Source organism: Molossus molossus, unplaced genomic scaffold (assembly GCF_014108415.1).
Source record: "Molossus molossus isolate mMolMol1 unplaced genomic scaffold, mMolMol1.p scaffold_m16_p_8, whole genome shotgun sequence".
Taxonomy (NCBI): Eukaryota; Metazoa; Chordata; class Mammalia; order Chiroptera; family Molossidae; genus Molossus; species Molossus molossus.
Window position 1 is genome coordinate 72,915,747 of NW_023425402.1, and position 24,919 is coordinate 72,940,665.

The 24,919-nt window shown below is 37.0% G+C and overlaps 1 protein-coding gene across 1 annotated transcript; it reads left to right on the forward strand.

Moving 5' to 3' along the window:
* Window positions 1-4,188: 4,188 nt before the first annotated feature.
* LOC118620745 (amine sulfotransferase-like) lies at window positions 4,189-23,339 on the forward strand. Its single transcript, XM_036247756.1, has 6 exons — window positions 4,189-4,330; window positions 6,404-6,612; window positions 10,457-10,583; window positions 11,350-11,444; window positions 20,493-20,679; window positions 23,218-23,339. The coding sequence occupies exons 1-6, from the start codon at window positions 4,189-4,191 to the stop codon at window positions 23,337-23,339; spliced, it is 882 nt and encodes a 293-aa protein (XP_036103649.1).
* Window positions 23,340-24,919: the final 1,580 nt, after the last annotated feature.

The window sequence follows — 24,919 nt, forward strand, 5'->3', positions numbered from 1 at the left end:
CAGAGAGCAGTGTCCCACCTGGTCCTAGCTTTTCTCTGTATAATGTCACTGTGTCTTTCTCAATCTCCCATCACCCCGCCTCAGGTCTGGTTCAACTAGCTACGCATGTTGCGGCATTTTCTTTTTTTTATCCTCACCCGAGGACATTTTTTCTATTTTTTGTTCAGATAGAGTGTGGGAGGGAGAAAGAGAGAGAGAAACATCGACGTGAAAGGGACACGTCGAGTGGTTGCCACCCACACGACCCAACCAGGGCCGGAGACAAACTGCAACCGAGGTACGTGCCCTTAGCGGGAACTGAACCCCGGTCTCTCAGAACCGCAGGCCGACGCTCTAACCACTGAGCCAAACAGGCCAGGGCTGTTGCAGCATTTTCTAAACGTTGCCACAAAATAACAATTATTTTCAATAATGCCTCTGGGCATTTTCCAAGCTCCATTCTAATCAAGTTAGCCCTCTTAAGACAGTAGACTTCATACAACCTCCAAACCTCAAAATTGCAAGGAGGGTGAAGGATGCGATCAACACCATGTTAAAATGCCACTGAACCCCCTATTGTTACTGAGATTCAATAGTTTTTCTTAAAGAAATACTTCTCAATTTGTTGTATACCTCTGGTCAATTTTCAGATTTCTAAAGAGGTTGCTTTTTGATAATTTTTTCTGGTCTTACCCAGTTCCTTATGGGAGAGGATTTTCTGAGCTCTTCACTCTGCTATTTCAAATCCTGTCCCCTTTCTCTGGGTTTGTAGAGTGTCTGCTGTTAGCAAATCAGCCCTATAAATTGAAGGAAAAAATAATCAACTGCTATTTGCATGATAATTTTGCATGAGAATTCCATATTTCTACTTTTCATATGCAGAGTTAATACTTTCATATACAGCAGTGTGCTAGAGAGTAGAAGTTAGTTTGTTTTGCCAATAAATACCATATGGCTTAGAATATTGTGAAGTTTGCTTCACATATTTCCGTAATCTGTATTTATGCCAAAACAACCTCTCTACCTTCATGAACACGTAGCTACACACCCACCTGTGTGGTGTCAACCTCTCTGACAACACTAGATTTGACATATCATCAAAATGTTTAATGTAAATTGCTACCAATTGTTTTGGGGCCATATAGAAGGCAAAATGGAATTCTAACCTTGTAGGAAATGGCAGCCAATTGAAAGCATAGGTTTTGACTAATATAGATTATACTTAACTTTCGATCCATAGTCCCACCTATTGGCCAAAGTATTGTAGAATGTAAAAAAGATAGGCTGAATCTTCTGTGATGTTTACTTAATAAAAGATTTTACTAGCCATCCTTCATGCCCAAAGAAGGTATTGATAGAGCTTTCAAATATATCTTGTTATTCATTGTTTAGTTTCCAAAGTTAAGTGAGTATGACGACTGGTTACATGCAGCTCTCTTTAGTATCTCCACCAGTTTTGACTCTTTTGCTTTTTCTGGACTAATAAGGTATCTATTTCCTAATATCAACAATCTTATCTAATTTATTTACCTAAACTGAGCTATCTGCTGACTCTCTAGAGCACTACTCATTGGCCAAAACACACTTGTAAGGAGTATTTATTTTTCAGCAACACATCATTCCCTGTCCTCCATACAGTTATATCAGAAGTGGATTTTTCTTCATCAGTTGACGTGTAGTGGTGAGTAAACAATAGACTTAGAGCCTCTTTCAAGTTTTATCCAGTCTTCCGAATACAATGTATTTATTTTTCTCCTCAATTTTCTGTTTTTCTTCCTTTTCTTTTGGACTTAGTGCAAGAATAAGAAATCACATGACATTTTCCCCCCCTTTATACTAGTACTTTCTTCTATATTCATTAAAGAGATGCAAACAATGTATGACTCACCAGTGCTGAGATCCTACATGAAAATGCATCCCACACCCCACTCATTTCCTCTTGTTTCTGTGACAAAAGAGCTCTCTCTTCTTGAGACTGTGCAAACATAGTAAATAGTTTAAAGGATTGATTTTAGAATGTTTTTGTGGGCTGCAGGACACTCTTTCCTCTTTTCTCAGAATCAAGAATTTCTGGAATTGATGCTTTTGGAGGTGTGTGTGTGTGTGTGTGTGTGTTTATGTGGTGTCAGAAGTGTGTGATAGTGACTCACACTTTCATCTTTGCCTTAATTTGAACTATATTTCATACTTAATGGACTTTTCCATTTGTCCATGTTATACAGTATAAATTCTTTGTCACCACACTCCAAAGGCTGGGTTATCCAAGATTTTTCCTACAAAATTTGCTATGCCAATATCATTTGTCTCTTGAAACCATTCTTTATGATTTATTAGCCAGTCTCTTCTATCCTTAATTTTCAATAGTTGAGGTTGCCTGGACTTCAACTTGTGTCAGGAAAGCTCAAGCAAGTTGGTAGGGCCTTAATTGGATCTTTTAATTGGAGGTCAAATAACATCCCACAAAGGCTTCTCTGGAAGTTGAGATGAAACATCCACTGAAACACAGATAGTGCTTTATCAGTATTTTGGTTCCCAGTTTTTGTGTGTGTAATTGGCAGGTTGTTAAAATGCAGATTTCCAGGCCACACTCCCTGGAAATTCTACTTCCAGCAGTCTGTTATTTTCAATCTTCTTTAGTTGATGTTGACTTCCTTGAAACTCTAGATGATTTTGAAATTAGAGATGATGATGTCTTCATAATTACATATCCAAAATCTGCTAAGGTTGAGGAGTGGGCTACCAGTTATCAGTCTTCACTCTGGTTTGGTAATACATTCGTACAAATGTGCCCTTTTCCAGACATTAACAGTAGCTCAGCCTACATTTAGACCACCATTTAGAATTTTTAAAAAGTTAAACATTTACCAAAAACCCAGGTAATTCGAATATAAGTGATCTTTCTATTCTTACTCAGCAAAATTCTAACCTCTGACTTTCCTCTATTGGTCAGGTGAGTTAGAGTGTTAGTAAAAGATTAAATGTTGTTTCTTGACATGCAATTTAGACAAAGCCGTATTTGCAACTTTCAACAAATTCATTTTGTTGGTGTGCACAGGAATTTTTAAAAAACTAACTGAATAACTAAAATATGTGTTGATTCTAAACCTAGTGTTATCAGAACTTCTGGGATTTCCTCATCTGTTTAACATTCAAGAATTGATTTCTTGAAGGGATTAAGAAGCACAAATTGGTTGCTAGACTGACAAACCTCAAAGGGAAGGGGGTTGGGGGGTGGGAAGAAATAAACCAAAGAACTTATATGCATAACCAATGGACACAGACAGCAGTGTGGGAAAAGGCAGGAGGGGGGCAGAAGTGGGGAGGAGGGGGTCAATGGGGGGAATATGAGGAACATCTGTAATACATTCAACAATAAAGATTAAAAAAAAAAGAATTGATTTCTCTGGTGGAGCTATTAAAGAAATGCCTAGCTGGTCCAATTTTTGAACAGATATCTCTTTAGATTATTTGCTTCCTATTTATATTTTGACGTTCTTATTTAGATTTATCTAGGATTTCTGATAAAAATTCAATTGGTAAATATAATAATGGTTATTATTATATTAGTATATTACAATATCTTGCAACTATATAAGGGCAACATCCCCAAAGTAAAACAATCAGTATTACTCATGCAGAGCATATTTCACAATTTATTTGAAATGATAGACAGATCCCAAAGCCTCAGAAGCTCCTTCAGGGACAACAGATTATTTCTGTCCGGGGGGAGGGGGGGGTTGGGGGGGGAGTACATTTATTGAAGAATTCCTATTTCTATAATAATAAAAATATCAAATACTAAGAAACTGTATTAGATAAAGTGATTGAAAGCATGAACTCTGGGGCCAAAGAATCTGGCATCAAATCCTGCCAGGTCTGCCAGCTGGGCAACCTGAACTTCCTGTACGTTATTTTCCCAGCTTTATGTTTGGAATCATGATAATCCTCCTTCATGGGGCTTTAGGAAGAGCTGCTTAACCTTTTAGTATCTTAGTTTCCTCATCTTTAAAATAGTGATTAAACCTCTAGGAATGTTTGCTTGCTGTGAAGATTAAATGATTTATGTATGTACACGTTTATATGGTATGAGTTGAGACACATACAATGTTTAAAAGTTGCTTGGCATATACTGAACACTCAATAAGTGTTAATAATTACTATAAAATACTAAGACATTGAAAATAATTTTGTCGTTATAGGTGAAAAATTATGGACAACAAAAACACATATTGGTTGAAATTTAAAGACTATTATTTTCAATCTTCTTTAGTTGATGTTGACTTCCTAGAAACTCTAGATGATTTTGAAATTAGAGATGATGATGTCTTCATAATTACATATCCAAAATCTGGTAAGTTTGAGGAGTGGGCTACCTGTTATCAGTTTTCACTCTGGTTTGGTAATATATTCGTACAAATGTGCCCTTTTCCAGACATTAACAGTAGCTCAGCCTACATTTAGACCACCATTTAGGATTTTTAAAAAGTTAAATAAACCTCAAATCTTTCATATATAAGATCATTTGAAATGCACATATTGTCATTTTTGAAGGCACATATGAAGAAACCAAATATCACCCTGGATTGGTTGCTGAATGGTTAGAGAGTTGGCCCAAGGACCAAAGGCTCATGGGTTTGATTCCCAGTCAAGGGCATGTGCCTAGGTTGCAGATTTGATCTTCACCCTGGCTGGGGTGGTTGGGGCCATGTGGGAGGCAACCAATGGATGTATCTCTCTCTTGTCCATGTTTTCTCTCCCTCTCTCTCTCTCTCCCTCCCTTCCACTCTATCTAAAAACATCAATGGAAAAATATCCTTGGGTGAGGATTAACAACAACAAAAAAGAAACAAGATATTGACCCAAGAGTAGATAATGCTGACCTGTTGGCTTGCTCTGAGAATGGAAGGAAGCATATTTAAAAGCCCCTGGAGGACTTTTGTCAGCAGCATCTCTCAGTCAGAACTAATTACTAATAAGCTTTTCAATTACTCTAATTGCTTTATTTCCCTATAATAATGAAATAATTTTGAATTAAAGTAAATTGCCCTCTTATTTTACATTCCCCAAAGCTTATTTTTTATATTGTGCTTTTTAGAACACAGAATGATTGGTGTTCTTGAATTAATGTTATACGAAATGGTTATTATTTCTCAAAAATACACTGGAGTTGAAGTCAGTACAAAAAAATTTTTCCTGATTATCATGAAAATGCTCCTGTCCCTCCTTTTTACTACTGACTTTGAAATGCATGACCTTGTTTACTTTCCCCAAATTAGTAATACAATGTCTTTGCCCTGGATTTTTCCACTCGGCAAATTATATTATCACATCTGATATCAGGTGTTTTTGTTTTCCTCCCTTAGATGTTGGTGACGCCTCAGTTTGCTTAGTTTTAGGTTCAGTAGCTGATAAGAGGCTTTTCTTTTCCCTTAATCCAGCCCAACTATTTGGGATGCCACACACTAGTCCTCAGTCCAGCCTGCTGGGTTCTTACTCATCTTAGAGGACTCACCATAAATTTTATCAGAACTGTGTCTAAAAAATCGACTCAACTGAGTAGTGATGATTGAAAAATTACTGACATCTCACATTCTTTTAGAGCATTGATAATATATAATATTCATGAACATAGATGCAAAAATCCTAAACCCAATAAATACAAGCAAAACAAATTTAGCAATGTTTTAAAAATACCCTGTGACCAAGGTAGGTTTATTTTAAGAGTCAAGATTGGTTTAAAATATATGAATGCAGTTCACCCACATTACTAGAGTACAGAAGAAAGCCTGAATTACCATCTCAACAGGTGCAGAAGAAGCATTTAATAAAATTCAGCATGCGTTCATAAGGGAGACTATCCGCAAACTAGGGAGAAAGTGAACTTTAACCTGATAAACAGACTACCCAAAACTACCACAGACATCAAATGCAATAGTGAAACATTTAAAATAAACAATGAGACAAGAATGCGTACTAGTGCTTTTATTCAGCATTGTATGAGAAGACCTCTGCTACACAGTTAAAAAAAAAATTTGAAAGGAGCCTTGAGCTCTTAATTTGTCTATATTTCTAAAAGGTAAAGCTTTAAGAAAGACTAAGGAAGGAGAAACAGGGGTAGCCACAGAAATTCATAGGAACGGACCTTACATAAATTACAGGAAACAAAAGAGCTGAAGAATTAATTTGAATCGCTGCAATCACAGCTCTTTTAGAATAAAAAAGGAACAAAGAACACCTAATTTTATCTTCACTAATTTTAATGTAAAATGCATACAAACAAAAAGAGTTGGACACATTTCCTTAGTATATTTAGAGTGGTTAAAAAAAAAAGCTCCCAGTAATTTTGAGATAGATGGCATTATTATTGACATTTTTAATAAAAAAACTAATTCAGGATTGGAAGTGAGATTATTTATTTTTACAGGTACCATCTGGATGCAGCAGATATTAAGCTTGATTTATTTTGAGGAACATCGTAATGGAACTGAAAATGTGGATACGATTGATAGAATTCCCTTTTTGGAATACAACCTACGCAAAGCAGACTTTATCAACAGACCATCCCCTCGCCTTTTCTGTTCCCACATCCCCTATTATTTAGCACCAAAAGGGCTCAAGAACAAAAAAGCTAAAGTAAGTCATGTAAATAGCTTATGGGTCTTTGGCACAAACAAAAATACTCTTTTGGCCCTGACCGGTTTGGCTCAGCGGTTAGAGCGTCGGCCTGCGGTCCGGAGAGACCCTGGCTCGGTTCCCGCTAAGGGCACGTACTTCGGTTGCAGTTTCTCTCTCTCTCTCTCTCCCCCTCCCTCCCACTCTGTCTGAACAACTTGGGTGAGGATTAAAAAGAATAAAAAAAAAAAAAAAAATGCTTTTTTGGCCCTGGCTGGTTTGGCTTAGCAGTTAGGCCATGGTCCTGTGGACTGAAAGGTTGCAGGTTCAAGTGTTGGTCAAGGTCACATACCTGGGTTGTAGATTCTGTCCCCTGGGAGGCAACCAATTGATGTGTCTCTTTCATATTAATGTTTCTCTCTCTCTCTCCCTTCCTCCCTTCCACGCTATCAAAAAAAAAAAAAAAAATCAATGGAAAAATATCCTCAGGTGAGGATAACAACAACAAAATACTTTCTCCAAATATTTTTTTCAGCCCCACTCATCCACATTCTTTCAAATGTGATTATTATAATCTTTAGTATTGTTTAACACATTAAAATATATATGGAGTTATAAGTGTATACATAAATTGTGTCATCACACACATTAGTTGCAGTATGATTATATAGCATACAGCAAAAATTATTTGATGAAAGCACATAAAATTCTATTCTTTTTGCTCAGCTGGTGTGACTCAGTGGATTGAGCATCGTCCCATGGAGTGAGAAGTCCGGGTTCAATTCCCTGTCAGGGCAGAAGCCTGGGTTGTGGGCTTGATCCCCAGTAGGGGGCGGGCAGGAGGCAGCCAAGCAATGGTTCTCTCACATCAGTCTCTCTCTCTCTCTCTCTCTCTCTCTCTCTCTCTCTCTCTCTCTCTCCCTCCCTCCCTCCCCCTCTCTCCTTCCCTCCCATTCTATCTGAAGATAAATGGAAAAATATCCTCAAGTGAGGATTTAAAAAAAGAAGAAAAGAAAAATCTCATTCTTGAGTAATTTGCAGACCTTTCGTTTTAATAAGTTTGACCATTTTTTTATATATGTCTAACCCTTGTAAAATCCTTTATATTATTTGCCTATTTTTATTTAGCCTGTTTTTTATTTACTGTTTAATAGAAGCATTTATATGGGACAAATATCCCAAGTAATAGTTTGCCTTTAAAGATTATTGAATACTTTTAATTTTACATAACCAATCTATTGATCTTTTCTTCATAGCTTCTAGTTCTTGTGTCTTACTAAGAAAACATTTTCCCACCATAAAGATTATGCAAATACTCTCCTATTAATTAACTTTATGTTTTTATTTTTTGCATTTAATTATAAACTATATCTGATACTGCATGTGATTTGAAATATGACTCTTGCATTATATTTGCCAAGGTGGTTAGCCAATTGACCCAATATAACTTGTTTAAGCATTTACTCTTTCCCTACTATTTCAAAGTCTACACTTTGATATTCTAAGTTTCTGTAGTCCCTCCCTCTAATTCTGAATTTTTTTATCCAAAAATTAATAAGTGGCAGTTTTTCACTGTTTTAAATATTGTAATTAATAAGGCAAATCCCCATCAACTTTAATTTTTGATATGTTAATTTCCCCAGTGATTTTTTTTATGTTGATTGGAATTGATTAACTCTATCTAGATTAATTCTGGGACAATCATTAGAATTGTACTATTCCAGCATCATTCTATAGCTCTTTATTTATCAGGTCTACTGACATATTTACCAAATGTGCTATGTTGTTTTTTGTATGATTCTTTTTTTTTATTTTTGGAATTTCATTTTTAATATAATAATTTCAAATAGTTATAGGATACAGTGACATCTTATTTTTTTTTAATTTTTTATTTGCCCTGGCAGGTTTGGCTCAGCGGTTGGAGCGTCGGCCTGCGGTCCAGAGAGACCCGGGTTCGGTTCCCACTAAGGGCGCGTACCTCGGTTGCAGTTTGTCCCTGGCCCTGGTTAGGTCGTATGGGTAGCAACCACTCAATATGTTCCTTTCACATCAATGTTTCTCTCTCTTTCCCACTCTATCTGAACAGAAAATGGAAAAATGTCCTTGGGTGAGGATAAAAAAAAGTTTATTTATTAATTTGTTTTTGTTACAGATGTTTCTCATTTTTCCCCCATCGACACCCTCCTCCCCTTCCCCCAACCCCATCCCCAGCTTTGTTGTCTATGTTCATTGGTCATGCATACTTTTGTATGATTCTTACATCTATGTGAGAAACACCAGTCAGCTGCCTCCTGCACCCCCTACTGGGAATCGTGCCCTGATCAGGAATCTCACCTGGTATATGCACTCAACCAACTGAGCCACATGAGCCAGGACAGAACTAGCTTCATTTTTAAACATACTTTAATGTTTTCTAGTTCATTGATTTCTGATTTCATTTTATTTTCTCATATTTTGTGTGTATTTGTTTTCTGTCTTCTTTAATTAAATGCTTAGCATTATCTATTCCCAGTATTTATTTTTAAAATATTGACATTTTAAAATGATGGACATCCATTTTAGTATAGTTATGGATATATATTGTTAGTATCTAAATAATCTGTCATTTCAGTTTTAATTTTCTAATTTATCTAAGTTATTTTGAAGATTTTATTTCCAAGTGTTTACATAAATTTTCTTTTTTAACTTATATTGTTGATTATTAGTATATATTATCATCAAGTAATGATACTGTAAAAATTCTAATTTTTGAAATTCAGTAAGTAGTTTTATGGCCAATTACATAATCAATTTTTTTCAATGTGTTCCATGACGACGTGAGAAAATGATATATATTCCCTGTGTGGGGCGGTAACATGCACATATAAAATAAATTTTGTTAAATAGTTGTGTAAATTATTTTGCTAATTCTTTTATCTTTGTGACTAAAGATAAATTAATGTAAACCTCCCACTATGATGGTTGCTAAATCAAAATCTTTACAGACTTATTAGAATTTGTGTCATTTAAGATTTTCTAATATGTAATTTAGCATACAAAGATTTCTGTTCTGTTAGTCATTGCAAACAAGTTATATGTTGTCCTGTTAAATAATTTGGCCTTAAATTTTACTTAGCTTTATATTGTCGCTTACTTTCTTTTTTCCTGGGATTTCGCCATATACCTTTGTTTGTTTAGTGTTTTGTTTTATCCTCACCAGAGGATATTTTTGGATTTATCTTCAGATAGAGCAGGAGGGAGAAAGGGATGAAGAGAGAGAGAGAGAAACATCCACGTGAGAGAGACACATTGATTGGTTGCCACCCACACAACCCCAACTAGGGTTGGGGACAAACTGCAACTGATGTATGTGCCCTTAGCAGAAATCGAAACTGGAACTCCCTGGTCTGCCAGCTGATGCTCTAACAGCCGAGCCAAACTAGCCAGGGCTAGAATTCCAATTTTATACTATACGAATAATTATTTATTTCAACATCACCTTTAAGTAGTTTTTCCTTTTTGAAATGATCTCCAATGCTACTTTGGCTTTTTATCAAGTGTCACTTAATGCTTACAGAGAGTAAATTGAAACAGTTTCTATGGTAGATAATTTGCAATATTAATCAACCTTACAAATAAATCATTTTACTTTTAGAAATTAGTCCTATATGCTTGCACATGTAAAATGTCACGTAGAGTTGTTTATTTCAGCAGTATTTATAATTACAAAAATATTGGGTATCACCTAAATTTCTATGAGGAGTAGGCTGGATGAAACAAATTGTGATGCAGTCATATAATGACATATGTTGGTGTCAAAAAATAAAACAACAACCTGTAAGGATAACCAAGAATTGTTAAAATTGTTTTACTGTTCCCTCTGCAGATTATTTACGTCTACAGAAACCCCAAGGATGTTATGACTTCATACTTTCATTTTTCAAATCTGATGGTCTTACTTGAAGCTGCTAATGATATGGAACATTTCATGAAAAGGTTTCTAGATGGAAAGGGTAACTATGGATTTATATAAGCAACATGTTTATGCGACAATATTGGCATTTAGCCAAATTCTCAAACTTAGGGAACACATTTTAAGGAAATAAAGAAGGGTAATGATAGAAGCTGGATGCACGTAAGTGGTTACTATTCTGTCAATTTAATTTGCCACCCAATGGCTTTTCTACTCTCACCAGGACCACTTTGGGGATTATTATGGTTGGCAAAGCTTATTTATTAAGACATATTTTGACAAGATCATAAAAGAACCTCAATGGTGTAATAGTTTGAAATGGATGTTGTTTGTGTGTTCTGTCACGGGTCTATGGGAGGCCTTATATGGCAGCGGTGGAATATTCATTTCAACACTGAGGATAGATTGATGCAAGAAGCTCGTAGGAGGTGGAATTGGGGCTCTCGCTCATTTAGAAAATTATACTCAGGTTCTGTCTTGTAGATAGGTGAAGTTGCTATCCAAAGAGCTTAACATAGACAGGTGGAAGAAGTAAGAAAGTAAGGAGTTTACCTTAAATCTTCAAAATTAGTTGTTTGGACTTCATATTTTCTTCACTGCTGCTTTCGTACATACATAGGAAAGGCAGGTTTCCATTAAAATCATGTAATTTTTCCCCAAAGCACCTTTTTAAAAAGGTAACCTTAATGTTCAGTGGCGGGGACTTTACTTTTCTTTCGGAGGTTTCCAGAACAGAAAAGAAAGATTATAGTTTGCTGTTTAATAATTGCAACATCTTTACCTTTTACTTATAATTTTTCCCACAGTGATAGGAAACGTTTGGTTTGATCACATCAGAGGCTGGTACGAGCACAGACATGACTTCAATATTCTGTTCATGATGTATGAGGAAATGAAAAAGGTAAGAGGGGAAGGTTATTTTAAAAAATTATTTCTTTGAAATCCTTTTTTATCTTGGTTTCAGTGAACCGCATTTTCCTAGTTTTCTTCATACCTAACTACTTCTCAGGCTTCTTTAGGGATTTCCAATTTCCTGCCCACTCTTTAATCATTGGTTTTCTCAAGTCTCTCTTCTCATTGTATACAATCATCTTTTGTGGTTCCTTTTCATGTACCCATCTATATCGATAAAGACAAACTAACATGTCCAGAGATTTTAAAAAGAGAAAAGGCACTTCAAAACACTGGGGTGAGCCCTGGTCAGTGTGGCTCAGTTAGCTGGGCATCTACCCATGACTGAAGTGTTGCTCGTGTGATTTCCGGTCAGTGCCTGGGTTTCGGGCTTCGTTCCTGGTAGCGGGCACGATATCTTTCTATCTCCCTTGCCATCCTCTCTCTCTAAAAATCAATTAAAGAAAGAAAGAGAGCCCTGGCCGGTTTGGCTCAGCGGTTGGAGCGTCGGCCTGCAGTACAGAGAGACCCGGGTTCGGTTCCCGCTAAGGGCATGTACCTTGGTTGCAGTTTGTCCCCGGCCCTGGTTGGTCGTGCGGGTGGCAGCCACTCGATGTGTCCCTTCACGTCGATGTTTCTCTCTCTCTCTCTCTCTCTCCCTCCCGCTCTATCTGAACAAAAAATGGAAAAATGTCCTCGGGTGAGGATAAAAAAAAAAAGTAAAAAAAATAAAAGAAAGAAAGAGAGAGAGAGAAAGAAAGAAAGAAAGAAAGAAAGAAAGAAAGAAAGAAAGAAAGAAAGAAAGAAAGAGAAGGAAGGAAGAAAGAAAGGGAAGGAAGGAAGGAAGGAAGGAAGGAAGGAAGGAAGGAAGGAAGGAAGGAAGGAAGGGAGGGAGGGAGGGAGGGAGGGAGGGAGGGGAGGGAGGGAGGGAGGGGAGGGAGGGAGGAAGGGAGGAAGGGAGGGAAGGAAGGAGGAAGGAAGGGCTACAATCTTCTGCTCGGCACCATGGCTGCCCTTAGACCCCTTGTGAAACCCAAGATTGTCAAAAGAAGTTCATTCGGCACCAGTCAGACCTATAAGTCAAAATTAAGCAGAACTGGCAAAAACCTAGAGGTATTGACAATAGGGTGCACAGAAGATTCAAGGGTCAGATCTTGATGCCCAACATTGGTTATGGGAGCAACAAGAAAATAAAGCACATGCTGCCCAGTGGCTTTTGTAAGTTTCTGGTCCACAACGTCAAGGAGCTTGAAGTATTGCTGATGTGCAACAAATCTTACTGTGCTGAGATTGCTCACAACGTCTCCTCAAAGAACCACAAAGCCATTGTGGAAAGAATAGCCCAGCTGGCCACTAGAGTCACCAATCCCAATGCCAGGCTGCTCAGCGAAGAAAATGAATAGACAGATTGTGTACACATTGTATTGTGTTAATAAAACCATAAAATTCTGCCAAAGAAAGAAAGAAAGAAAGAAAGAAAGAAAGAAAGAAGGGAGGGAGGGAGGGAGGGAGGGAGGGAGGGAGGAAAGGAAGGAAGGAAGGAAGGAAGGAAGGAAGGAAGGAAGGAAGGAAGGAAGGAAGGAAGGAAGAAGGGAAAGAAAGAAAGAAAAGAAAGAAAGAAAGAAAGAAAGAAAGAAAGAAAGAAAGAAAGAAAAGAAAGAAAGGAAGAAAGAAAGGAAGAAAGAAAGAAAGACACTGGGGTGAGAAGCCACTAAGCTTTGGCTAATTAGAGATAATTGTGTTCCTGGTGATGCAAGTTATTTGTGTTTTTTTTTATTTTTATTTTTTAAGGAGAATCTTGAAATGTAGCTTTCATGTGAAATCACATAATGTTCATGTGTTGGCATCCAGTGAAAGCTGTCTTCATACATTGTGTAAACCAAACAAAACACATTGGAAGTTCACTATTTTGTGCTCTGATTGATAACGTTGATTCACTGCTACATATCTTATTCATTAACTCAAAATTATTAAATGCCTACTGCGTATGTGACAGACCGTAAATAATCAAAGAGAGTTGGAGTCTTTATTTATAGAACTTGTAATCCAACAGGGAAGACAAATATTCACCAAGTAGGTATATATAATTCAAAACTGTGCTAAGTGTTATCAAGGAAAAGAACAGGTATGATAGTATGTGAAATATATTGATCTGGTATACTTAAATGTAATAGGCAATTATTTCTGGAAAAAGTAATGTGACAACTGCAAGCTAATACATATGAGTTGGAAAGAGGTAACTTTCCAACTTTTGCACAAATTACCTGAAGCAGTAAAGTGCATGACACCTTTGAAGAACTGAGGGAAGTTAAAGAGCAAGGTGGAAGTAATAAAAGATTAAGATAGAGAGGTGCATAGCAGCCAGACTGTGCAAGATCTATAAATTTAGTAGTGATAGTAATTTCTTTCATCTTTTTATTTATTTATTTATTTATTTAAAAATCTTTATTGTTGAATGTATTACAGATGTTCCTCATTTTTCCCCCATTGACCCCCTCCTCCCCACTCCCACCCCCCTCCCGCCTTTTCCCACACTGTTGTCTATGTCCATTGGTTATGCATATAAGTTCTTTGGTTTATTTCTCCCCCCACCCAACCCCTTTCCCTTTGAGGTTTGTCAGTCAAGCAATGATTTTGTACTTCTTTTTTTTTTTTTATTAATTTTTTAAATCTTTATTGTTGAATGTAGACTGTATTACAGATGTTCCACATTTTTTCCCCCATTGACTCCCTCCTCCCCACTCCCGCCTCCCTCCCGCCTTTTCCCACACTATTGTCTGTGTCCATTGGTTATGCATATAAGTTCTTTGGTTTATTTCTTCCCACCCCCCCAGCCCCTTTCCCTTTGAGGTTTGTCAGTTTAGCAACCAATTTGTACTTCTTAATCCCTTCACCTTTTTCACCCATTCCCCCAAACCCCCTCCCATCTGGCAACCAACAAAATGTTCTCTGTATCTATGAGAATGTTTCTGTTCTATCTGTTCATTTTGTTTGTAGATTCCATTGTTGATAGATATGTATTCATTGCCATTTTGTTTGTTCATATATTTTATCTTTTTCTTCAAAAAGACCCTTCATCATTTCATATAATAACGGTTTGGTGGTGATGAACTCCTTTAACTTTTTCTTGTCTGGGAAAGTCTTTATATGGCCATCGATTCTAAATGACAGCTTCGCAGGATAAAGTAATCTTGGTTGTAGGTTCTTGCTTTCCATCACTCTGAATATTTCTTGCCACTCCTTTCTGGCCTGCAAAGTTTCTTTTGAGAAATCAGCTGACAGCCTTATGGGAACTCCCTTGTAGGTAACTAGCTGCCTTTCTCTTGCTGCTTTTAAGATTCTCTCTTTGTCTTGAACCTTTTGCATTTTGATGATGATGTGTCTTGGTGTGGGCCTCTTGGGGTTCATCTTGTTTGGGACTCTCTGTGCTTCCTGGACTTGTATGTCTGTTTCCTTCACCAAGTTAGGAAAGTTTTCTGCCATTACTGTTTCAAACAGGTTTTCGATTTCTTGTTCTCTCTCTTCTCCTTCCGGCACCCCCAAGATGCAAATGTTGGCACGCTTGAGGTTGTCCCAGAGGCTCCTTACACTATCCTCATTTTTTTGGATTCTTTTTTCTTTTTGCTGTTCTGATTGGGCATTTTTTGCTTCCTTATATTCCAAATCGATGGTTTGCTCCTTGGATTTACGTACTCTATTATTGAAACTGTGTAAATTATTCTTTATTTCCGTTAAAGCCTCCTTCGTTTCTAACTGTGCATCGATCATTTCTGACTGGTCCTTTTTTATGCTCTTGAGGCCCTCACTGAGTTCATTGAGCATCCTTATAAGCAGTATTTTGAACTCAGCATCTGTTAGGTTGTTTATCTTCATTTCGCTTAGTTCTTTTATTGGGGTTTAGTTCTGTTCTTTCATTTGGGACCTGTTTCTTTGTCTCCTCATTTTGGCTGCCTCCCTGTGTTTGTTTCTGTGTATTACTTAATGAGCGGTATGGGGCTAGCCGAGACCAGATGCTGCTCGTTTGAAAAAATTTAGGAAAACCTGAAGCAGGATCCAAGTCAGGCCAATCCTATGGTTAAGCAAGTGCTAACAGCTTGGGTGGGCCTGAAAGTTGGGTGGGGTGGGGCGGGGCGGGGCCTCAGGGAGTCAGCAGGGCGGGGCTACCAGTGTGAGCCAGGTTGCTGGAGTCCCAGGTATGGCGACTGTCTGCTGCCCCAGGGAAGGGCTCACCAAAGGAACAAAGGCCTCTGACAGCACGTTTGTCCCGGAGAAAGCCCCCTCTCCAGCCCTCGCTCCAGTGTCAAACAGCTCAGTTCTTCCCTGTATGACTCTGGTGCCCCTGGAGCTGCCTCCCCTCCGAGCTTAGAGGGAGAGAGTCCGATAAGTCCGTGTGCGGGCCCTTTAGGGAGCTGCCTGGGGCTCCAGCCGCTTCAGCTTCCCTGAGCCTCAGTTCCCGCTGGTTTTTCCAGCCAGAAGTTATGGGGATTCTCTTCCTGGCACTGGAACCCTGAGCGGGGCACCTGGTGTGGGACGGGGACCTCTCAGTCCTCAGGAAGGACCTTCCCAGCCGAGGTGTCCTCCTGATTTTTATCCGCCACACGTGGGTGTGGGACCAGCCCGTCGCGCCGCCGCCCCTCCTACCGGTCTCGATGCAGCTTCTTTAATTCCGTAGCTGTAGGACTTCCATGCAGCTTGATTTCAGGCGGTTGTTCTGAAGTTTTGTTGTAACTTGGATGTGGTTGTGGGAGGACGCGATACTGCGTTTACCTACCCGCCCTCATCTTCAAAGCAATAAGGAGCCCTTTAACAATGATAAGAATATCAATATGATAGAATTAGTATTTTTAGACTGCCATTCCCTTCAATGGGTTTAAAAGTGATAATAGTAAATATAGGCAAACTAGTTAGAGACCAGTGCGCTAATTCACTGAAAATCATTATGGCTTTGGATTAGAATGGTATCATTGAGATTGGAGAGAATGCAGAGTTTTAAGACATACTTAGGAAATAAAAAGGAAAGAAATTACGTATAAAAAATGAGAAAGATTGATGTGTGAGATACCTCCTATATTTCTGGTTCATATGTCTGTGTAGATGATGGTGTCATTCATGAAGGTATTTAGGGAACACTAAAGCAGGATAAGGCTATTGGGAGATTATGGAGTTGGTTTTGACATACAGAGTTTAAGGTGACTTAGAATCCTAATAAAGATGTTGGGAAATAGCCCTGGCCGGTTTGGCTCAGCGGTTAGAGCGTCGGCCTGCGGTCCGGAGAGACCCTGGTTCGGTTCCCGCTAAGGGCACGTACTTCGGTTGTGGTTTGTCCCCGGCCCTGGTTGGTCGTGCGGGTGGCAGCCACTCGATGTGTCCCTTTCACATCAATGTTTCTCTCTCCCTCTCTCTCCCTCCCACTCTATCTGTAAAAAAAAAGATGTTGGGAAATGAGTGGCAAATACAAATCTCAAGCTCAAATGAGAATTCTGATATTAACTTGGGCAACCTCACCTCATCTCCATTCTTCAACCACAGTTATCATCTCAAAATGCAGTTGGGATTTCTTCTCTATTTCCATATTTGATTTTATTCATAAAAATGTGGTCACAACAAAGGCATTAATAAACAATAGAGTTTATTGATAATGAGGACAAACAGACCACAGAATAAACTAGGCAAAATCTCTTGAATCTCTGTTCTGTCATAAATATACTCTCACTAGGTATCACCAAGTAGCCCATTGTTTATGTATTTTTGATCTAGATTTTTTACAAAAATTATAATTTTTTTTTAAAAATTGTTTTTAACTATGTAGTAGGGAGAGAAGAGAATCTTCTTTCAACTTCACCTGTCAGGGAAGATAGATCTTAGTCAAGTTAGGATTTTCTGCTTTTAAGTTCTTTGTAGAAAAAGATCCTAGCTTTCTCAAGTATGAGGCACCCATCCAGGTTGGTGTGGATTTTGAGGACTTTCCTTGTCTGCTACTTCTCTTGGAAATATCTTGTTAATTTTACCCAATACTGTTTATGCCTGCTGTTCCAGTGGTAGTTGCATCAGAAACACCCAAAGCCCACAATAGCTTACTTCAAAGAATTTTACACATTTCTCACTGATTTGAAGGCTATATCCCTAGGAACACAGTGACTATAAAGAATCATTTACTACTTCATTGTCTCAGGTATCCTACAGTATGTACTTGTATTGGAGGTAGAAATAGCTATACTGTTTAGAGATTCATATTTATATTAAACACTTTAAATAAAAGCAAAGATGTTATAAAAAATAAGAATCGTGGTTATTTTGGGGTAGAGGGCAAGGTTTATAATTAGGGAAAGGATATGTTTGGTGAGGTTCTGATAATTCTACTTTAAAATTTTTAAGGAACCACCATGCTATTTGTATTATTTATTGCCATTAATAGTATACAAGGGTTCCAATTTCTCCACATTATCATCATCACTTAAAAAAAATTAATAGCCACTTTAATAGGTGTGAAGTGGTATCTCATTGTGTTTTTTTATATCTGTATTTTCCTAACGATTAGTGATTTTGATCATGTGTTTATTGACCTTTTGTATATTTACTTTTGAAGAAATATCTACTCTTTGGACAATTACTTGTGTTGTTTGAGGGTTTTTTTTGTTTTTTGTTTTTAATTGTAGGTCTTATGTACTTTACATATGACCCCTTATCAGATTATGATGTGAAAGTATTTTCTCCCTTTTCATGGGTATCTTTTATTTATTTATTTTTCATCCTCACCCAAGGATGGAGATATATATATATATAATTTTTTTTTGCATTTATCTTCAGATAGAACAGGAGGGAGAGCAGGAGGAAGAGAGAGAGAAACATCAACATGAGAGAGACACATAGAGTTGTCACCCACATGACCCCAACCGGGGCTGAGGACAAACTGCAACTGAGGTACGTGCCCTTAGCAGGACTGAACCCGGGACTCTGTGGTCCACGGGCTGGCATGCTAACTGCTGAGCCAAACCAGCCAGGCTCATCGGTAGCTTTTACACTGTTATTTATGTTCCTTGATCTCAGAAGTTTTGAATTTTGATGTAGTCCGTTTTATCTATTCTTTTTTTTTTGCCTCTGTTTTTGGTGTCATATCCAAGAAATCACTGCCAAATCAAATGTCATTAAGTTTTTCTCCTATGTCTTCTTCTGAAAGCTTAATAATTTTAGCTCTTATGTTTAAATCTAATTTATTTTGAATTAATTTTTGTATATGTAATTGTAAATAGAATTGTTTTCTTAAATTGTTTTGGATTGTTGGTTGTTAATATAAAGAAATGCAAATGATTTGGGGTATTGGTTTTGTATCCTGCAATTTTACGGAGTTTGTTTATTAGTTCTAACAGTTTTTGTGTGTGGAATCTTTGATATTTTCTATGTATAAAATCATGTTGTATGCGAACAGAGATAATTTCACTTCTTTCTTTAAATTTGGATGCCTTTTATTTCTTTTTCTTGTCTAATTACTCTGGCTAGGACTTACTGTATTAGGTTGAATAGAAATGGTGAGAATGGGCATCCTTGCCTTGTTCCTGATCTTAGTGGGAAATTTTTCAGTCTTTCACTACTGACTATGATGTAAGCAGTAGGTATTTCATATATAGTCTTTTTATATTGAGGTAGGTTATTTTTGTTTCTGTTCTTCACTTTTTGAATGTTTTTCATCATGAAAAGGTGTTGAATATTTTCAAATGCTTTACTTCATCAATTTAAGTGATCATGTGGTTTCTTTTATCTTCATTCTATAAATGTGGTATTACATTAATTATTTTTCATATGTTGAACCATCTTTGCATTCTGGAGTAAATCTGACTTAATCATGGTGTATAATCCTTTTACTATGTTATTGAATTTGTTTTGCTAGCAATTTGTTGAGGATTTTTTTCATCTTAGCTTTCATAAGTGATATTGGTATTTAGTTTTCTTTTCTTGTAATATGTTCATTTGGCTTTGGTATCAGGGTAATACTGCCTTATAGAATGAATTTGGAAGTATCCCCTCCTCTTTGATTTTTTTTGGAAGAGTTTGAGGAGAATTGGTGTTAATTCTTTAAATGTTTGGTAGACATCACCAGTGAAGACATCTAGACCTGGACTTTCGTTTTTTGAAGCCATTGTGTTTAATTAATTGCTTTACTCTTTGCCTCATAAAATTGTGAATTCTTAACAAGCACAGACAGCATATTATTGTTCTCTTAAGCTTCTCCAGCACTTATCACAGTTTCTGAAACATAAGATATCCTAAAAGTGTTAGTTGAATGAATGAATGAAGATGAGTTGTCCTTATATAATCAAATAGTAGGAATTCCGCTCTAACAAAGCTGACAACAAGAGCACTCATTTTCATAGAGGGAATAAAGAAGTAATCTACCCTTGTCAAATTTTGACTTACAATAAGTCCAATCAACTTCAGTTTTCCAAAATGTGATAAAGATGTTGGGATAGCCCTGGCCAGTTTGGCTCAGCGGTTAGAGTATCGGCCTGCGGTCCAGAGAGACCCGGGTTTGGTTCCCACTAAGGGCACGTACTTCGGTTGAGTTTGTCCCCGGCCCTGGTTGGTCGTGCGGGTGGCAGCCACTCGATGTGTCCCTTTCACATCAATGTTTCTCTCTCTCTCTTCCTTCCTCTCTCTCCCTCCCACTCTACCTGAACAAAAAATAGAAAAATATCCTCGGGTGAGGATATAAAAAAAAAAAGATGTTGGGATAGCCCTGGCCAGTTTGGCTCAGCGGTTAGAGCATCGGCCTGCAGTCCAGAGCAGAGAGACCTGGGTTCAGTTCCCGCTAAGGGCACGTACCTTGGTTGCAGTTTGTCCCCGGCCCTAGTTGGTCGTGCGCCTGGCGACCACTCGATGTGTCCCTTTCACGTTGATGTTTCTTTCTCTCTCTCTCTTTCGCTCTCTCCCTTCCACTCTATCTGAACAAAAAATGGAAAAACGTCCTTGGGTGAGGATAAAAAAAAAGAAAGAAAAGGTGTTGGGATGTAACTCATGCATTCTTTATAAGCTGAATAGTTCCTCATACCCACAATTCTTTCAGGATCTTAGAAGTTCTGTGCTTAAAATCAGCCATTTCACTGAGAAAGAACTGAGTGAAGAAGATGTGGAAGCTATTGTGAAACAGTCTACATTTCAGAACATGAAGTCTGATTCAAAAGCAAATTACGATGCAATTCTAACAAGTGAACTTGGGAAAAGAACAAATCAAGGACAATTTCTGCGCAAAGGTGATGCTCAGGGGTTTATGGAAGCAAAGTGTTGAGAGTTCCATGAATTCTTGTCCCCTATACTAATTAAGGGGTGCTTCTACCATGTCTCTCAAATACTGTCTTTTGGACCTAATGAGAATCAAAGATCCTAAGTGCAAATAGCCCTGAAAAGTATCCCAAAAAACTGATCAATTCTTTAGTACATAGCCTAACAGTTGAACCTAATTAATCAATATTGTGTTCCTTCCTTTTAGTCTATGTGACCCTACTCTTTAAAATTGGTTAGCAGGTCTTACTGGAGGCAATGGATATATGTGACCAGGACAGCTCCAATTCTTGTTGTCTTTGTTTCTCCTAGAACATTCTAGAAGTAAACCCAACATGTATTTTGTTGTGGAGGAGAGAATTTGGGTTACAATTATTTTCTCATGTGTCAGATTTCTTCAGTGTAGAAAGTAGATTAATACTTCATTAACCCAATATTCTATGAATTCCAGTATTCAACAACATGCAATTAATTTTTATGATGCTTCTATGGCATGCCAAGCATTAAGAATGAATATATATTTCCCCCTGATACTTAATTGCAAAAATTTTTTTAATTTGATCTTTTCTCTTTAATCCTCACCCGAGGACACTTCTGCGTTTATCTTCAGATAGAGCAAGAGGGAGAGAGGGAGGAAGAGAGAGAGAGAAACATCGATGTGAGAGAGACACATTGAATGGTTGCCAGCCACTCGACCCCAACCGGGGCCGGGGACAAACTGCAACCAAGGTACGTGACCTTAGCGGGAACTGGATCTGGGACTCTCTAGTCTGTGGGCTGACACTCCAACCACTGAGTCAAACCAGCCAAGACTTAATTTGATCTTTTAAATGTGCACTTTTCTAAAACATAATTTGGTCTTCTGTTTTATTCATATTTTATTCACTAATTTATTCATAACCTAGCATTTTGATGATGAATATTTTATTCTTAATTATATGGAGATCTTATTGAAATTACTCTTGATATTGCTATTTTTTTTAAGTGTTTCTTCTTTTGTCCCTTTATTATCAACTTTCAAGTCTCATTGCTTAACTATATCAAATATAACGTAATTCTCATGCCCATAAATAGCTTGCTAACTGTTCCAAATGCCAATGATAATGTTTAAACAAGAAAATTTGATAGCTGAAGATGCCAAATAATCTTCATTAAAAAAATTGGCTTGTAGCCCTAGATGGTTTGGCTCAGCAGTTAGAACGTCTGCCCTTAGACCAAAGAGTTGTGGGTTCAATTCCAGTCAAGAGCACATACCTTGGTTGTAGTTTGGTCCCTGGCCCTGGTCAGGGTTGTACGGGAGGCAACCAATTGGTGTGTCTTTCTCACACTAATCTTTCTCTCTCTTTCTCCCTCCCTCCCACTCTATCTGAAGATAAATGGAAAAATATCCTCAGGTGAGGATTTAAAAAAATTGGCTTAATGACAGTTTCTAACTTTTGTCAATTAAAACTAAAACAATGATAGCTCTGAAAACCCTCTGCGCCCTTGACTTCATTACTTGAAAATCTTTGGGTTTCATTTCTTTCAATTTTATTTATCTCTAGCTTTATAGTTATTTAATTTTAATTTTTAAAATATAGTTTACATTCAAAATTATTTTATATCAGTTTCAAGTGTACAGCACAGTGGTTAGACATTTATATAATTTATGAAGTGATTCCCCCCGATAATTCTAGTACCAACCTGACACTATACATAGTTATTACAATATCGATTATATTCCCTATACTGTATTTTATATCCCATGACTGTTTCGTAACTACCATTTGTACTTCTTAATCCTTTCATTTTTTTTTCAATTTAAAAACTGAAGAAATACTGATATTGTGGAGTTGTGTTAAGAATTTTATTGCATGATAGATATAGTTTGCCAAGTGTGATGCCTGGCATTTATTTATTTTTTTATCTTTATTTAATTTAATTTTTTTCATCACCATTTATCCCCACTAAACTGTTTTCCACCTGCACCCACACCTTCCCACCACAATCACCATAGTGCTGTTCATGTCTATGAATTCTTTCTCTTTTTTTTCTTCTTTGCTCAATCCCTCCACCCTCCCAACGCTCCCCCACCCCACCACCAGAGGTGTCTGCCTGCTCTCTATGAACCTGTCTCTATATTGCTTGTTAGTTCAGTCTGTTCATTAAATTCTACATTTGAGTAAAATCATATGGTCCTGTCTTTTTTTAGTGCCTGACATTTAGTAAAATATATGTAAAAATTCCAACCTAGTGATATATTTTACTTTTGTTATACCTTCTCAAAAAATGTTATAATATAATGGTAGTGGTTGGTGAAAGTATAATAGATAAGGATGTGAACTTTGGAAGTGTTTTTAAGTTTGATTCTTAGTTCATTTGTGTATAAGGAAATGCGAAGTATCAAACCCCATGGAGAACTAACAGATATTTAGCTTTGCTTGAACAGGAGATTAAAGTGGGTGGGAAGAAACTTTTGCTCTTATAATGCCACTTACTCACCCAGGTGATGATCATATGCTTATCTCTAGGTACTATTGGAGACTGGAAGCATCATTTGACAGTGGAGCAAAATGAAAGATTTGACAAAATATTCCAAAATAAAATGAAAGACTTTCCTTTGAAGTTCATCTGGGATATAAATGAGGAGTAGAATCAATGTAAAAGAATTCTAAAAAAAATTTGCTAACTAGAGAGCCTATTTTAATATACACATTAATTTGTGCATCTTGTATAAATGTTAACTATGAAACTTTATTCATAAAAAATGAGTAAACTGTGCTTAGATGAGTTGCCATGAGTTTTATAAACACTTTGAAATTTCAAATATTAAAATGACTTAAGAGATAGTCTGCATTGATAGCCTGTATTAAAAAGTAAAAAACAGAAAACATGTAATGTGAATTATAAATGTTCTGAGAGAGTTTTCTGTAGTGTGTATTTTTTCTTTACCTACAGTTAAATTTAGTATCAATGAAATATTAAAATTTATTTTATTGTAATTAAACATTCATTCTTTGATTTAAAATCATTGTAAATGTTGAAATAGAGAACTCAAGTAAAAGCACATGCATCTATGTAATAATTTACCAGATCACTAAAATTCCTTTTAATGTATTGATTTTTAGAGAGAGAGGGAGAGAGAAACATCGATTTGTTGTTCCACTTATTTATGCATTCATTGGTTGATTTTTGTATGTGCCCTGACCAGGAGTCAAACCCACAACCTTGGCATATCGGGATGACGTTCTAATCCAGTGAGCTACCCAGCCAGGGCCAGATCACTAAAATTTACACTAAAAGCCAGAGAACCAAAGATGGATTAATCATCTAATGGTTTAATCCTTTAACTATTTGGATTAAAAAATTGTATTTATATTACTCACTAAACTAATTTCACATGTATTAGTGAAATTAGTTTAAATATTTACTATAAAATCATTTTGAATGACTAGAAAAAATAGAGGTGAATTTGTTTATAATTTCCAAATAGGGAAAAAAATTAAAGCATAAAAGCAGTGGCAGAAACTTTAAAGACAAGTTTAATAAATTTATAATCATAAGCCATTTTAAGGCACCACCTTTTGTGACAGTCAACAAATAAAAACAACCAAATGTTCATGTATAGTAAAATAAATAAGTAAATTGTAAGAAAAAAATGTACTATCATGTAGATTAGAGTGAACACACTCACATACATTATTGACAGTGGTATGACACAGTGCTTTAAAAATATTTCAGCAACCTAATGTATTTATTACACGTGCTAAGGGGAGGGGAGCACTGTAGTAAAACAATTTTGTTGCTTTTAGTTGCCAATAATTGTATATAATAGTGGTAGGTTTCAGTAGCCATCAAAGTATTTTATATCACTTTCATGGTACATGGATGTTCCCCAAAGTGTTATTTTTTCACTGTGAAATAGGCTTCTGTAGAAGACTGCACTTAAAATTAGCAAAAGCCACAGTGAATTACATTCATTTACTGAAAGTTAACATAAAAGAGTTGGCCACCAAGAGAATTAGACCGTTCATCTGTGATGTTATATATAATCTCAGGTCAAATCAGGACCCTATTGCTTTTTATTCATATGAGCCTTTTCCTTTTGAGTTCTGTATAGGAATAGGACAGTTTGAGGAGGCAGAAGCTCATATAACTTGGAGGGGTTTCATAGGAAAAAGAATACAAAACTAAGGGCAGGACATGGCAGGACGCCTATGCAAGGGTGGGACC